The 15705-nt window shown below is 37.4% G+C and overlaps 1 protein-coding gene across 1 annotated transcript in view; it reads right to left on the bottom strand.

Moving 5' to 3' along the window:
* The window catches only part of LOC130912132 (uncharacterized), a 68570-nt gene that overhangs the window by 26532 nt on the left and 26333 nt on the right, over positions 1–15705 (bottom strand). Inside the window, exon 2 of the mRNA XM_057829992.1 lies at positions 14440–14485. Within this exon, the coding sequence (XP_057685975.1) occupies positions 14440–14467 (28 nt within the window). The 5' untranslated portion in view covers positions 14468–14485. The remainder of the gene's footprint in view (positions 1–14439; positions 14486–15705) is intronic.

Here is a 15705-nt window from a genome sequence, read left to right as displayed (position 1 = left end):
TACTCAGCAGATTGGAACAGTGGGTAGGGCTTACTGACACTATTCTTCAGTGGTTCACATCCTATTTACATGATAGGGATTTCTTTGTGTCAATCGGAAACCATCGTGTCAGAAAGAACCAAATTCACATCTGGAGTCCCTCAAGGGTCAATTCTTGGACCACTCTTGTTTAACATCTATATGCTTCCCTTAGCTCAGATTATGTAACACTATGACATCTCCTATTACACCTATGCAGATGAAACACAACTCTACATTTCTGTCTCCCCACATGATTATCGTCCCTTAGTCTCCCTGAGTAAATGCATTCATCAAATCAATGAATGGATGTGCCAGAATTTTCTCCAGTTAAATGTGGAGAAGACAGAAGTGATCATTTTTGGGCCGAAAAAGGAAAGGTCAAAGATAAGCAGGCACCTTAGCACAATGTCACTTACAGCTACAAATCAAGTCAGAAACCTTGGCGTAATTATTGACTCAGACCTAAAATTTGATAGCCATCTAAAGTCTGTCAATAAATCTGCTTATTACCACCTAAAAAATCTAGCCAGAATTAAGGGGCTTCTGACTCAACAAGACATGGAAAAACTTATGCATGCCTTCATTTTCAGCAGATTGGACTATTGCAACGGTATATTTACGGGTCTTGATAAAAAATCAGTCAGGAAGCTGCAGCTAGTACAGAGTGCTGCAGCCAGAGTCCTCACAAATACAAGGAAGCTGGACCACATTATACAGGTTTTGAAATCGCTACACTGGCTTCCAGTGAGTCAAAGGATAGACTATAAAATACTACTGCTCGTCTACAAAACACTTAATGGCCTTGGACCAAAATACATGCTTGATTTGTTAGATTCCTATGAGACATCTAGAACCCTAAGGTCGTCTGGAACCGGTCTCCTGCATGTTCCAAGAACAAGAACCAAGCAGGGTGAGGTAGCATTTAGTTATTATGCTCCTCACCTCTGGAACAAGTTACCTAAACGTCCGAAGTATGCTCAAACTGTTAGCTCCTTTAAATCAGGGCTAAAAACGCTTTTGTTTAGCACTGCATATCCATAACTGTCTATATATTTCAATCTAATTGCTTTCTATTCCTCTTGTGCTTATCTCCATTGCTGATTTCAATTATTATTAGTAGTAGTTTTTGTTTTATTTTTATTTATTTTATTTATTTATTTTATTCTATTTGTGATTAAATGCGATTTTTATGTATAATTTTATTTCCTATTTTGTCTTGGTTTTTACGTTGTATTGATTTAAATGTGATTTTTATGATCTTCATGTGATGTAAAGCACTTTGAATTGCCTTGTGTTGAATTGTGCTATATAAATAAATTTGCCTTGCCTTGTGTATACTTTAAAGTTTTACATATATCTTTTAATAGAATTATCGACTTGACATTATCGGTTATCGGCTGGAAGGGAGAGGAAATTAGTGGTTATCGGGATCGGTTGAAAAATGTATTGTCGTGCATCACTTCTATTTTTCTATACATGTGCTGCTAACATCGCCAAGTCTCTCTTTTCGCATCTAGTTCTTTATACATGTGATATTTACGGTAGCATTACGTGGGCGTAGTTTGTAACGGCTGTCGGCTGCAGTCATGTATTATTGTTTTTTTATCTAGCAGCATGAATTGAGGATGATGTTTACTCTTGGTCCGTTCCTCATTGCGTCCAGAAGACTGTGTTTTAGTGCCGCTTTACTTGGCATATTTCAATAATCGGAATTTGGATGTTTGTGAATCGTTCTCAAATCTTACAAGGCCGAATCGTGAATAATCTAAGAATCGGAAATTTCGCGCACCTCTAATTAGCCTTATGGGTCAAATCCTTTTGATTTGGGGCCACTTCCTCATGTTATTACGGTATTATGATTTTTTTTTTTTTTTTTTATCACTTTCATTTTGATTTCAGATCAGTTCCTTTTTTGCTCCCAATCCGATCCTGATCGTTTTAGTTTGAGTATCTGCCGATCCCGATATTTCCCGATCTGATTGCTTTTTTTTTTTTTGCTCCCGATTCAATTCCAATCATTCCCGATAATTTTTCCCGATCATATACATTTTGGCAATGCATTAAGAAAAAAATGAATAAAACTCGGACAAATATATACATTCAACATACAGCACATAAATACTGTATTTGTTTATTATGACAATAAATCCTCAAGATGGCATTTACATTATTAACATTCTTTCTGTGAGAGGGATCCACGGATAGAAAGACTTGTAATTCTTAAAGGATAAATGTGACTTTGTATATTATGACTAAACATTGCCATCTAGTGTATTTGTTGAGCTTTCAGTAAATTATACTGTAGCCATTTAACTGTTCTGCCCAAATGCATGATGGGAAGTGCAACCATGACTGTGTGTAGTGGTACCAATTGATATATCTTCTCTGCGTTGGGAAAGAACATAGGGTGTTAAGAAAAAGATCAATTACTACCTTTCTTCCCCACATTGATTCCCACGATATTTCTAATCGTAGGGAGAGGGATTGTAAGGCTTTAGCCAATTAAAAAAAGGCTCCAAAGGCTGCCAAAAGTCACTCTACTCATTTTATGCTGCCTTTTAGCTCTATATATAGGTAAAACGATGCCATTACAGATTGAACGCGACAATGCGTGAGTGGGTCGTGCAGCGCATGCGTCAATTGCGTTAAATATTTTAACGTGATAAATTTTAAAAAATATTCATTACCGCCGTTGACGGGATAAATTTGATAACCCTACCTTAAGCCTAAACTAAAGACTCTGGATGAGTGTAACATATTATATCTGTAACGTTAAATACAATTAGAAAACGATTTAATTAAAAAATATATATATATATTAAAAAAAGGCATGTCCGATATTTTTTTGCCGATTCCGATACTTTGAAAATGATGTGATCGGACCCGATCGATCGGCATCATCTCTACGATTTAGTTTTATCCTCTTTAAAAGTCTGTCGTAGTGGGAAAACGTCACCGTGGGACAAGTCATTTTTACCATATTTTAACAGTTATACGAAACAAAAATATGTTTTATTTAATTATATAAATTACATTTTTAATATGCAGTTAAAACAGCTTCATTTGATAAGTGTTATTGCATATATATTACATATTTATGTTTTGCCATAAGGACAATCTATTACCTTGGGTATACTGGCAGCTTTGGAGCCCCATGTGCATATTTGAGAGGCAATCATGTTTCTCTTTCTGACACGTTTGCACTTTCCTCCACCTGGCAGCTCATCACCTTGCCCAGGGTGAAGAAAAGCTTGAAAGCTCTCTGGGCAGTGCCTTGGATGTTTTTTGGTTTGAGAGGTGGGAAATTACATTGGCATAACTGGGATGTTTGGTTAGTTTATGGAGGTGTTTTTCCCCCTTTTTGGATAGTATATCATTTAGCGGAATGACGGGGTGAGGAGAATGAACAATGAAAAGTGGTAAAGCAGAAGGAGGTGGGAAAAAGTTAAGGGAAGAAGGAGCGGTTAGGTGAATGCAGAAAAGGTCACAGTGTAAAAGATGTCTGCTTGCATTTTCCAAAGTAGACACAAATGCCACCGACGTAAATGTTACAATCTTACCTCGGCCACAGGAGTCATCCTTAGAAGCACCTTAAGAGCATCATGGGAGTTCAAGACAGATTTCAGAGATCCCTCGACAACACGTAGACCACTAACTGTAGACTCGACTGTTACAACATAAACATCGTTAACAAAAGTACTGTAATTTAGTCATATTTAATCAATTTAACCTTGTATTTCCCTCTCCCATGCCTACATTAACATCACAGAATATTGTTTCCACTCATGTGCATCAGTATTACGTATCTCAATTATCTTTCTCTCCTCACACATCGTCCCCTGTTTATCTGTCACTTTTCTTGCCACTGTTGTCGCGCTTTGGCAAAGGCCTCGCTAATGTGAAGCGACACGTGAAATATACCTAATTGGATGTTATGCCACCTCGCCGCTTACTGAAACATCACAGTTTTTTATTTAAATGGCAGAAACATATTATAATTCACTGGTTGGCTAGAAGACAGTACAAGTAAACAGTGGTGGAATGTAATGAAGTAAAAGTACTTCGTTAAATCTAGTTCTTAGTACTAGTACCGCATTGGCCCGAATATAAGATGGCCCTGATTATAAGACGACCCTCTCTTTTTCCAGACTCAAGTTTGAAAAAAGACTTTTTGAACACCAAATTAATTTTTAAACAGAAAATAATTACAGTACATCTTAAACAAATTATTATAACAATACATTTGAGACAAAAAGCACGTTATTTTGCCTCATTCAAATCTTAATATCTGAACATTTAAATATGTAAACTAAAGTGCAATCACGTTCGTAAATGAATGGCTTCTGGTTTTTGAAATGTAAATAAACCAATCTATTGTGATAAAACAACTAAATTGCAATAACTGAATTAATCATCAAAGTGAAGTCTAATTGTAACTGTAGTCTTGAAACAAATCTGAATGAGGAAAAACTTTGCAATAAAATAATGCAAACTGGTTAAACTTGAGATTAGCTGAGATCTGTCGTGACAGAACATCGCTTGAATGATATCTGGCGCCATCTAGCGTCGTGAATGGGTATAATGTCTAGACCGCGAATATAAGACGACCCCCACATTTTCAGTGTTATTTCAATGCAAAATCACTGTCTTATACTCGGGCCAATACGGTACTAAGTACTCCGTTACCGTACTTAAGTATATTTTTGTATACCAGTACTTTACTTGAGTACAGATATGAAGTCGTACTTTTTATTTTTACTTCACTACATTTTATAGCAGATATGTGTACTTTTTACTTCACTACTTTGCAAATTGTCGCCTGTGTTACACTTTAGTTTTTTTGCGTTTTCATGCCTCCAGTGCAATCGATATGCCCTCTGCAACTACAGTGGTACCTCTGCATACGAAGTTAATTCGTTCCAGGACCTTGTTTGAAGTCGAAATGGTTGTATGTCGAGCAGGATTTTCCCATAAGAATACATTATAATTCCATTATTTCGTTACACAGCCCAAAAACCTACACTAAATCCTTAATAAATACTGCTGTTACTACTGCAAATAGCAATTACAAAGGGCAAAACAAATACATTATTAATACAAAATCAGAATGACGATTAAATAATAATAGTAATACTAATAAAATACCAGTAATAATGTAATGAATCTGATTCTAATGTGGCAGAGTTTTTTTTTTATTTTTTGCTGTACCTGAATGCACCGCGAGGCTGACGTGATGGTAAGCAAGAGAGCGCGGTTCTATTTTACTTTCTGTTTTGATGCTGGCGTCAGAAGCAGCGGACACTAGGCGAGTTGATGGAATAAATGATTAGAAACCTGACGAAGCTGGTGATTTTTTTTGGCGATGTTACCACAATAAGAATTGTCACCTTAACTTATAAATACTAGCGAACGGAGGAGGACAGCCGGCCGAGATCGACATTCTACGGCCCGATTGTCGACCCAGTTCATGAATGCACACACCATGCTTATATTTTGCTATCACTTACATCTTCATTTCAATGGTAAGCGTTGCCTTTTCGTTTTTTCCTCCACCTGCACTAACCTTTTTGGATCCAGTGTTGATTTCTCTCACAAGAAAATCAGCCGTGTGTCCGTCTTCCAGCAAAACAAACTGCGGCGCTGTCAAAAATTATCGTATCTCGAGCATGTCGTCGGATGTAGAAACAAATGGCGAGTCAAATTTTACGTCGGATGTCGAAAAGATCGTGTGTTGAAGCGATCGTATGTCGAGGTACCGCTGTATATCAGAACTGAGCACTAGAGGCAGCAACACAAATACAAGCAAGATTACGCAGGTGAAAACGATATCGACCAATAAATACCACCACACTCTTGTACAGTAGGTGGCGGTGTGCACCTGATATTTGCTTGCAATCCGCCATTAAACTAAGTTTCAGAGTTTTTGAGCTTGTTAAGATTCTATTTACAGTACAGTCAATATTATTGCTTGTTTTAGCCATTCTGCACAGTTTTAAATAAAACTGAGCAGTCAATGAATTTTGTGGTACTTTATTTGGATATTGACTCAGATCTCTGTATGTATGTATGTGTATATATACAGTGAGGGGCAGAAGTATTTGCACCCCTTGTGATTTTTGCAAGTTCACCCACTCAGAAAATAGGTGGAAGTCTGAAATTTCAATCATAGATCCATTTCCATTTATTGAGACAGAATCTAAAAAACCAATCCATAACTCGCATTGTATGATTTTTAAATAATTTATTTATTTATAAATATTTATTTTATTATTTATTTAATTAATATATTTATTTAGTGAAGAAGCCTTTGTTGGCAATTACTGAGGTTATACGCCTTCTGTAGTTCTTTAACAGGATTTCACATATGAAAACAGGGATTTAGGCCCATTCCTCCACACAAATCTTCTCTTGATCTGTCAAGTTTCGGGGCTGTCGTTGAGAAACATGAAGTTTCAGCTCCATCCAAAGATTTTCTATTGAATTGAGGTCTGGAGACTGGCTAGGCCCCTCCAGAACCTTGATATGCTTTTAACGAAGCCAATCCTTGGTTATTTTGACTGTCTGTGTCGGGCCATTGTTATGTTGGAAGACCCAGTCACGACCCATTTTAAAAGCTCTAACTGAGGGACAGAGGTTATCCTGCAAAATCTCATAATACATGGCCCTGGTCTTCTTCTCCTTAATACAGTGCAGTCGTCTAGTCCCATATACAAGAAAAACACTCCCAAAGCATGACGCAACCACCCCCATGCTTCACAGCAGGGACGGTGTTCTTGGGATGGTACTCATCATTCTTCTTCCTCCAAACACTATGAATGGAATTAAGACCAAAAGGTTCCATTTTGAGCTCATATGACCACATGACTTTCTCCTATGACTTCTCAGAATCATCCAAAATGGTCATTGGCAAACTTAAAACAGGCCTGGACATGTGCTGGTTTAAGCAGGGGAACCTTCCGTGCCATGCATGATTTTAAACCATTACGTCTTAGTGTATTACCAACAGTAACCTTGGAAATGGTGGTCCCAGCTCCTATCAGGTCATTGACCAGCTTCTCCTGTGTACAGTAGTTATTGGCTGATTCCTCACCAGAATTAGGATAATTGAGACCCTACGAGGAAGATCTTGCATGGAGCCCCAGTCTGACAGAGATTGACAGTCATATTTAGCTTCTTCCATTTTCTAATAATTGCTCAAACGGTGGATATTCAAGTCTTGGTGGATGTTGGTGGATCACCAAGCTGCTTGGCAATTGCCCAGTAACCCTGTCTGTAGAGGTGTACAATTCTGTCTCTGGTGTCTTTGGACAGCTATTTGGTCTTGCCCGTGGTAGCAGTTGGATTATGACGGACTGTGGGGTGCACAGGTGACAATAATGAGCTCAAATGGGCGGCGGGTGGTTACTCTTGGCGGTAAAGGTGGACCTTTTTTCAAGGTAGACTGACAACTCCTAATTATTGCTGATTCTCAGGGGTATGAATACTTATGAACTGCAGTAAATTAAAAATAAATTTCTGGATTTTATTTTATTTTTTTAGATTGTTTCTATAAGTGGAAATGCATCCATGATTGAAATTTCAGACCTCTTTCTATTGCAAAATCACAAGGGGTACAAATAATTCTGCTCGTCACTGTCTCTATAAAATATGCCATATTTTTCTGTAAATTATTGTTGGAATGGAAAGATAATACATAAGACGGATATACATTCAACATATTGTACATAAGTACTGTATTATTTTTATTATAACAATAAATCAACAAGATGGCACTAACATTAACATTCTGTTAAAGCGATCCATGGATAGAAAGACTTGTAGTTCTTAAAAGATAAATGTTAGTACAAGTTATAGAAATCTTATATTAAAACCCCTCTTAATATTTTCGTTTTAATAAAATTTGTACAATTTTCAATAAAAAAAAACAAACTAGTAGCTCACCATAATTGATGTCAATAATTACACAATGCTTAAACCCATAAAATCAGTCGCACCCAAACGCCAGCAGAGGGCGACAAAACTCCCAAAAACACAAGTAACAAGTGGCCATGGCACTGTGCGGTCATTTTAATCTGTTTGTGCGGGGCATGTTCGTTAATTGTGTCAAACATTTTAACGTGATTGATTAAAAAAATTAATTACCGCCCGTTAGCGCGATAATTTTGACAGCCCTAATATATACAAATATATATGAGTAATTTTTTTTCTCAGATACTTGTACTTTTACTTGAGTAATTTTTTTGCATCTGAATCCGTACTTTTACTCAAGTAAAAAATGTGAGTACATATTCCACCACTGCAAATGAAACATCTTGCATCTCTTAATCGATCATTAGCTTGTTTTTTAGCGGCTTCTTTTTTTTTTTTTTTTCTTTTTTTTTTTTTTCCTTTTTTTTTAATGGTCAACGAGTTAAACCTTTAAACGCCAAAGTTGAGATTTTGCGACATGAACATGATTTTGAACATGAACGTGATTCTGATTTTTAACAAGCCAGAGCTACAAATTATGTGCCTCATGTAGTTACTACTTTGCACCAAAAGATGAAAGATGTCTTGACATCACATCGTCAGATTTAAGAAAAAAATAATAACCTGAAAATAGGTGATTCTGTGAGTAGCTGATAGCAGTGTAATACTGTACATGCAATTCAAAAGAGAATTGAGATTATGTCTGTAAAAAAATTGGCTTTTATGAAGGCAACAATTAGGCTTTTGTAATAAATGATTCCAAATCTAGTTCATCTCAGTTAAAGATTTTGTTTTGAAAGTCAAGAGCAAATAACTGCTGAAGGTGACTCACTCTCATCTCTCTTTTAGTGGGCAGTGCAACCATCTACTCTTCTTGTCACTATGCAAAAACTGTAAAGCATCCCTTTATCCCATAAACGTTTACCCCTTTGACCTCAACTTTCAAGATGAATTCCCGGAGACTGACGGCTTGTAATCTGCTGGCGCGGCCATTTTGTCATCTGCCACTGTATAATCCTTCTATCTGGGCAGACCGGGCGAACGTGAAAAAGAATATTACTCTCAGAGGGGCTGCTGCTCCTGCCTCTCTCAGAAATGAGGTCTGACAATGTCTGCGGGCATAATTGTATAATGCCGGGGGCATCGGTGGAAGTGATGCTTACAGCAGCTGCCCTCCTGCACCCCTTGGTGGGAAATCAAATACACTTAATGGAGAGAGGAAGCATTAGGAAGTAATGGAACAAGATGTGACCAATCGCTGCCTTTACTCCGGTGTCAGCGGGCTTCTTAATGAACGGAAGGTTGACTTAGCGTTCCGTGGGCTACCTGACAATCAGAAAATACCTCGAGGCAGTATCTGTGGAAAAACATGCTGGGGAAATCGGACGTGTGATCCACATCTCGTCGACAAGTATCTCAGATTGATTGACAACTCGATCAGGGCATCATCCTGACTCTTCCCCAAAGTCAGCTGGGACTGGGCTCTAGCTCACCAATGAAAAATAAGGACTAGGACAGAGTGACAGTAATAATGAAATAGTTATATATTGCAATACTTTGTATCCTAAAAGGTTATCAATATGCTCCTGCTAAGAATCAATATATCGTTTTAAAAGGTGTCACTGTGTTAAAGAAAAGGAACCACAAGGTTACTACTAGAGATGTCACACGATCGATTGGGATGCCGATCGATCGAGTCCGATCACGTCATTTTCAAAGTATCGGAATCGGCAAAAAAATATCGGCCATGCCTTTTTTTAATACATATATATTTTAATTAATTTGTTTTCTAATTGTATTTAACGTTACAGACATAATATGTTACACTCATCCAGAGTCTTTAATTTAGGCTTAAGGTAGGGTTATCAAAAATATCCCGATGACGGCAGCTATTAATTGATTAAAAAATGTGTCACATTAAAATATATAACGCTTTTAATACATGCGCTGCACGACCCTCTCACTCATTGTCGTGCTCAATCTGTAATGAAGCCGGTTTACTTATATAGAGAGATAAAAGGCAGCGCAAATCGAGTAGAGTTAATTTTGGCAGCCTTTGGAGCCTTCCTTCAATCGGCTATAACCGTGCAATCCCTCTCCCAATGATTAGAAATATCATGGGAAGCAATGCGGGGAAGCAAGGTGGCAATTGATCGTTATCTTTACACCTCAAGTTATTTCCCAAAGCAGAGAAGATATATCCAATGGTAGCACGATGCACAGTCATGATTTTACTTCCCATTATGGTTCCACTTCCCATCATGCATTGGGGCATGACTGCAGTATCATTTACTGAAAGCTCAACAAATACACTAGATGGCAATATTTAGTCACAATAGACAAAGTCACAAGTCTTTCTATTTGTGGATCCCTCTCACAGAAAGAATGTTAATAATGTAAATGCCATCTTGAGGATTTATTGTCATAATAAACAAATACAATACTTATGTACTGTAAGGCAAGGCAAGGCAAGGCAAATTTATTTATATAGCACAATTCAACACAAGGCAATTCAAAGTGCTTTACATCACATGAAGACCATAAAAATCACATTTAAATCAACACAACGTAAAAACCAAGACAAATGATCACATCTAATCACAGAATAAAAATAAATAAATAAAAATAAAACAAAAATAAAAATGTATGTTGAATGTATATATTCGTCCGAGTTTTATTCATTTTTTTTCTTAATGCATTGCCAAAATGTATATGATCGGGAAAAATTATCGGGAATGATTGGAATTGAATCGGGAGCAAAAAAAAGCAATCGGATCTGGAAATATCGGGATCGGCAGATACTCAAACTAAAACGATTGGGATCGGATCGGGAGCCAAAAAACATGATCGGAACAACCCAAGTTACTACCAAAATCTTCCCCTTGAATAGCGTCTATGTTAGCTCATTGGCTGCCAATCCATTATGGATACAAAGGGGGCGAATGAATGAATGGATTGGACGTCCAGCAACGTCAATGGCACCGCAGCCAGAGCATTCTCAACTAGTCTTCCCAGTTTTACAGGTCACTTCTTGTTAATTCTAGGGCATTTGGAGTGTTACTTTGTACAGGTATCAGGCAATGTACATGAAAAATTCACTCACCTTACTGACGACGATGTAAACATCTAACATGTTTTTCGCCAATAAAAGCTCCTAGACGAATCCTGCTATGAAGTATTTCTAGACCTCAAGGCATATATGGGCTTAAAGTTTGGAGGGTGTAAGTCATCATGTTTATCAGGTAATTATATATGTCCGGGTAATCTAAATGTGGCAGCTCGAAAGCTTACATCATGTCCTGTCCCGATTTACGGCTGGTCATCGTCATATTTTTTAGGAAATTTTTGCCTACATGAGGGAAACAACGCCACCAGAAGGTCCAAAACAGAGGAACGTTTACACCTGGGTGGAAACACCTGACAATTCACGTGACGTTGAAAAACCTCTATGGACAAGTTTCCGAGGTAATTCCGCTTTACTTCCGCATTTCTGCTCGCGTCTTCCGTTTGACACTTTCTCCAACCAAAACAACAGTGAAGCTGGAGTGGCATTACTCGTCAAAATCCCTCAAAAAAGACAATTTGGACATGCCGCATCCATCTGCCATCATCACGACATGGGAGGACTACATGAAGAAATGGCTAAAAGTCTTCCTGGGTATCCTACCATAGAGTCCCTTTTCGTTCAGACGCCAACGGATAGTACAGGTTGACACTGTTGTACCTTCGGACTGCAGGACAGCTTGAATTTTTTTGGATGTTAGTCAATGTTCTTTATCCAACATCCGCACAATCTTTCGTTGAAATCTCTCGTCAATTTTTCTTTTCCGTCCACATCTAAGGAGGTTAGCCACAGTGCCATGGGTTTTACACTTATTGATGACACTGCGCACGATAGACACAGGAACATTCAGGTCTTTGGAGATGGACTTGTAGCCTTGAGATTGCCCATGCTTCCTCACAATTTTGCGTCTCAAGTCCTCAGACAATTCTTTAGTCTTCTTTCTTTTCTCCATGCTCAATGTTAAATGAAATGTTAAATAAAATGACAATGTTTTTTTTTTTTTTTTTTTTTTTTTTTCATTGCAAGCAAAATAAATGAAGATATTACTAACAAAGCATTTGTAATTGCAATCATTTTCTGGGAGAAATTGAGCATTATCTGACAGAATTGCAGGGGTGCCAATACTTTTGGCCAGCAGTGTATGTACATGTGCGATGAGCTCATAATACCATAACTATAATCTTACCAGATGAAAATTACTTTATAGTATTTCCTTGTAACAACATAATACGTGTCAGCACTTCTGCATTCTGCAACTGTAAAAATTAGGGCTGTCAAAATTATTGCGTTAACGGGCGGTAATTATTTTTTCTAATTAATCACGTTAAATTATTTGACGCAATTAACGCACATGTCCCGCTCAGACAGATTTAAATGTCAGTAGAGTGAAATGCCCACTTGTTAATTGTGTTTTATGGAGTTTTGCCGCCCTCTGCTGGCACTTGGATGCGACTGATTTTATAGGCTTCAGCACCCATGAGCTTTGTGTAAGTAATTATTGACATCAACAATGGCGGGCTACTAGTTTATTTTTTGATTGAAAATTTTACAAATATTATTAAAACGAAAACATTGAGGGGTTTTAATATAAAGTTTCTATAACTTGTACTAACATTTATCTTTTAAGAACGACAAGTCTTTCTATCCATGGATCGCTGTAACAGAATGTTAATAATGTTAATGCCATCTTGTTGATTTATTGTTAAATTAAACAAATACAGTCCTTACAGTATATACCATATGTTGAATGTATATATCCATCTTGTGTCTTATCTTTCCATTCCAACAATTTATTTTACAGAATATAGATATAATTTACAGAAAAATATGGCATATTATTTAGATGGTTTGAATTGCGATTAATTGCGATTAATTACAATTAATTAATTTTTAAGCTGTAATTAACTCGATTAAAATTTTTAATCGTTTGACAGCCCTAGTAAAAATATTTGTAATTTTGCCTCAATTTGGTCACTCAAGTGGGTGGCGTATGAATCTATACCACACATTAACACAGGCTGCACAGAGTGTTAGAATTTTATCAACGAAGTGATAAGAACAAACATGCAATCTTTTAAGTGTCCCTTTAGGGTTAAAACTGCAATCAAAATCCTTAATCCGCTGCTGGTTTCGAATTTAATGCGTATAGCGAGGTAGATCCACACTGGCACTTTGAAGCTGGACGCTGCTAAAAACATTCCACTTCCAAGCATATATATTGGCACTTCCAGGAGTTCACACAACCACGCACAGCACAGAAATTCCGGACTCTCATCTGCGTTGTCCTAAATCCATTTTTTGTGATTCCATGGGTTCCCCTGGTTTGATTTGGCAGTTTAAAAATCTCGTCTACTTCACCCGCAATTCATGGTGTTCTGTCTAAACCGGAAATCCCAAGTAGAAAATGTCAAAGATGGCGCCGCCCAATTTTCGCTCAGGAAATTTGTCTGTAGACATCAAATCCATTTGAAGTGGATTCAAACGGATTGGACGTCTACTTGTGATAAACTCATTGAAATTGACAACAGAAGGATGAAAAGAGCTTTTTTACCTGTTTGTTAGTTGTATTGTAGAATATCGCAGAATGATTTCCTGAACCCGATAACTTGTATCACCTTATGGTGAGATAATTGCTATTGTGTGTCTTGTACCGCAAATCATATCGTATCGTGAGCCACCCAGAGGTTCCCACCCCAAATAAGGACAACAGAAAATTGATTTATGTAACGTCCAAGATGACTGGAAACTAAAGACCTTTTAGGTGCAAGACCAGTAGATCAAGTTTTGTCTTCGATCGAGGTTGGCAGCGTGATTTTCAACCACATTCTGGCTCTAGTTACATTGGAAATCGCCTCAAGGAGAAAGGCTAGCTGTTTTTTGCAGAATCAGAGGTTGAAGGCAAGCGTCGAATGAAATTATCCTTATGTAAAGTTTACATGTTCTCACTAAGTCTGAGTACTTGGGCTCCATCCCACAATCTTTCACCCCCCGCCCAGTTCTTCACTGGTTCCTTTACACAGCGCGACACAGAAAAAAGCTTTCATTTACTCTCCCTGTGTTCAAACTGTCTTGCGTGTGACATTCCCACTTGACCAGATTGTGTAAAGCCAACACTCCTATTCTCCTCTGCAATGGTGCTACAGTCATATATTAAAGAATAAATAATGAAGAAACTCATCAGAGGAGACTTTGCATATAGATAGCCTACTTAAGCCGGAAGCAGCCATTAACACAAGTTGTGGGGAGGGAGCGTCGGGTAATTAGAGTGGATCGCCTTGCCTTCCAGTGGCTGTGTGCGTATGTGTGTGTGAGACTAATAGAGAGGCCTGGCCGACAGAAGGAGGACACTGCACAAAAAAAGACAGAAGAAGTCATTTCTTACTTACCCGACTTGAGCCAGAAAACCCAGACCATTCAATTAGTGTGGTGAATCTGCAAGCAAAGGACGTATTACACAAAGGTTTGATTACCAAATGAGTATAAGGGTTTGTGTCAGTTTAACTTCATCTTGGCATCGTCTTCAGAGTTAATTATAAAAATCACCAAAAACGAGACATTAAATTCTGGATATATCAAATAACATCAGGGAGTGGGAGCCATCCATCAAACCTTCTGTCTGCATCTGCGCTATCAGGCTAGAACTCAAGCCTATCAATCAAAAATAGGTGTGTTGCGTGAAAACTTGCCTGATCATAATCAGCAATAAAATTTTGAATATGTATGAAACTTATTCCTCAATGGACTTCACCAAAGCTATTACGTGTAATCAAAACTATGAGTTTAGCGCACTGCAAGCACACTTCAAACCCAGTGTTGTTAATCTTACTGAAAAAAAGTAATTAATTATAGTTACAAATTACTTCTCCCAAAAAGTAATTGCGTTAGTAACTCAATTACCTGAATGTAAGAGTAATTAGTTACTTGGCAAAGTAATTGGTGATAATTACTTTTTTTTTTCCCTCAAAAAAAAAAACCAAAAAAAAAAACATTGGCCACACTATGTGAAGTTTTTTGTGAAGGTTTTTGGTACAATTGGCCCGAGCCCAATTCTTTACCCTAATTTACCCTTTACCCTGAATCAACTGTTAAAAGTTGTTAAAATTGCTCCCATTATTGCATTTGTTCCCTTCTCTCTACTTTCGACATATGAAAGTTTTAAAACTGTTTCATCATTTAAAGATAGATTCAAGTCAAGATTTTGCCGATTTAGAAGTATTTTAGATAAAAAGTTACTTAGGTTCGCTAGGAAGGTTCTCTACAACAGAGCCGTCCTAAAAAGTCTACTGCTTTAAGATGGCGGCTGTCTACTAACGCATTTAGTGCCATGCAGTGTTGTTAATTTTACTTTAAAAAAGTAATTAATTACAGTTACAAATTACTTCTCCCAAAAAGTAATTGCATTAGTAACTCAGTTACCTGAATGTAAGAGTAATTAGTTACTTGGCAAAGTAACTAGTGATATTTTTTTTTTCTCCAAAAAAAAAAAAAAAAAAAAAAAAAAAAAAAAACAGGTCACACAATGTGAAGCTTAAAGGGCTTGGGGGACAATTGGCCCAAGCCCAATTCTTTACCCTCCACTTAACTAGACACAAGGGTTTTGCGATAACTAGCTAGTAACCTTTGCTATGTGTGGAAGTCATTTAAAGTTGTGA

Source organism: Corythoichthys intestinalis, chromosome 1 (genome assembly GCF_030265065.1).
Source record: "Corythoichthys intestinalis isolate RoL2023-P3 chromosome 1, ASM3026506v1, whole genome shotgun sequence".
Lineage (NCBI taxonomy): Eukaryota > Metazoa > Chordata > Actinopteri > Syngnathiformes > Syngnathidae > Corythoichthys > Corythoichthys intestinalis.
Note: the sequence above shows the minus strand (reverse complement) of the source record. Positions and strands in the feature narration are given on the sequence as shown.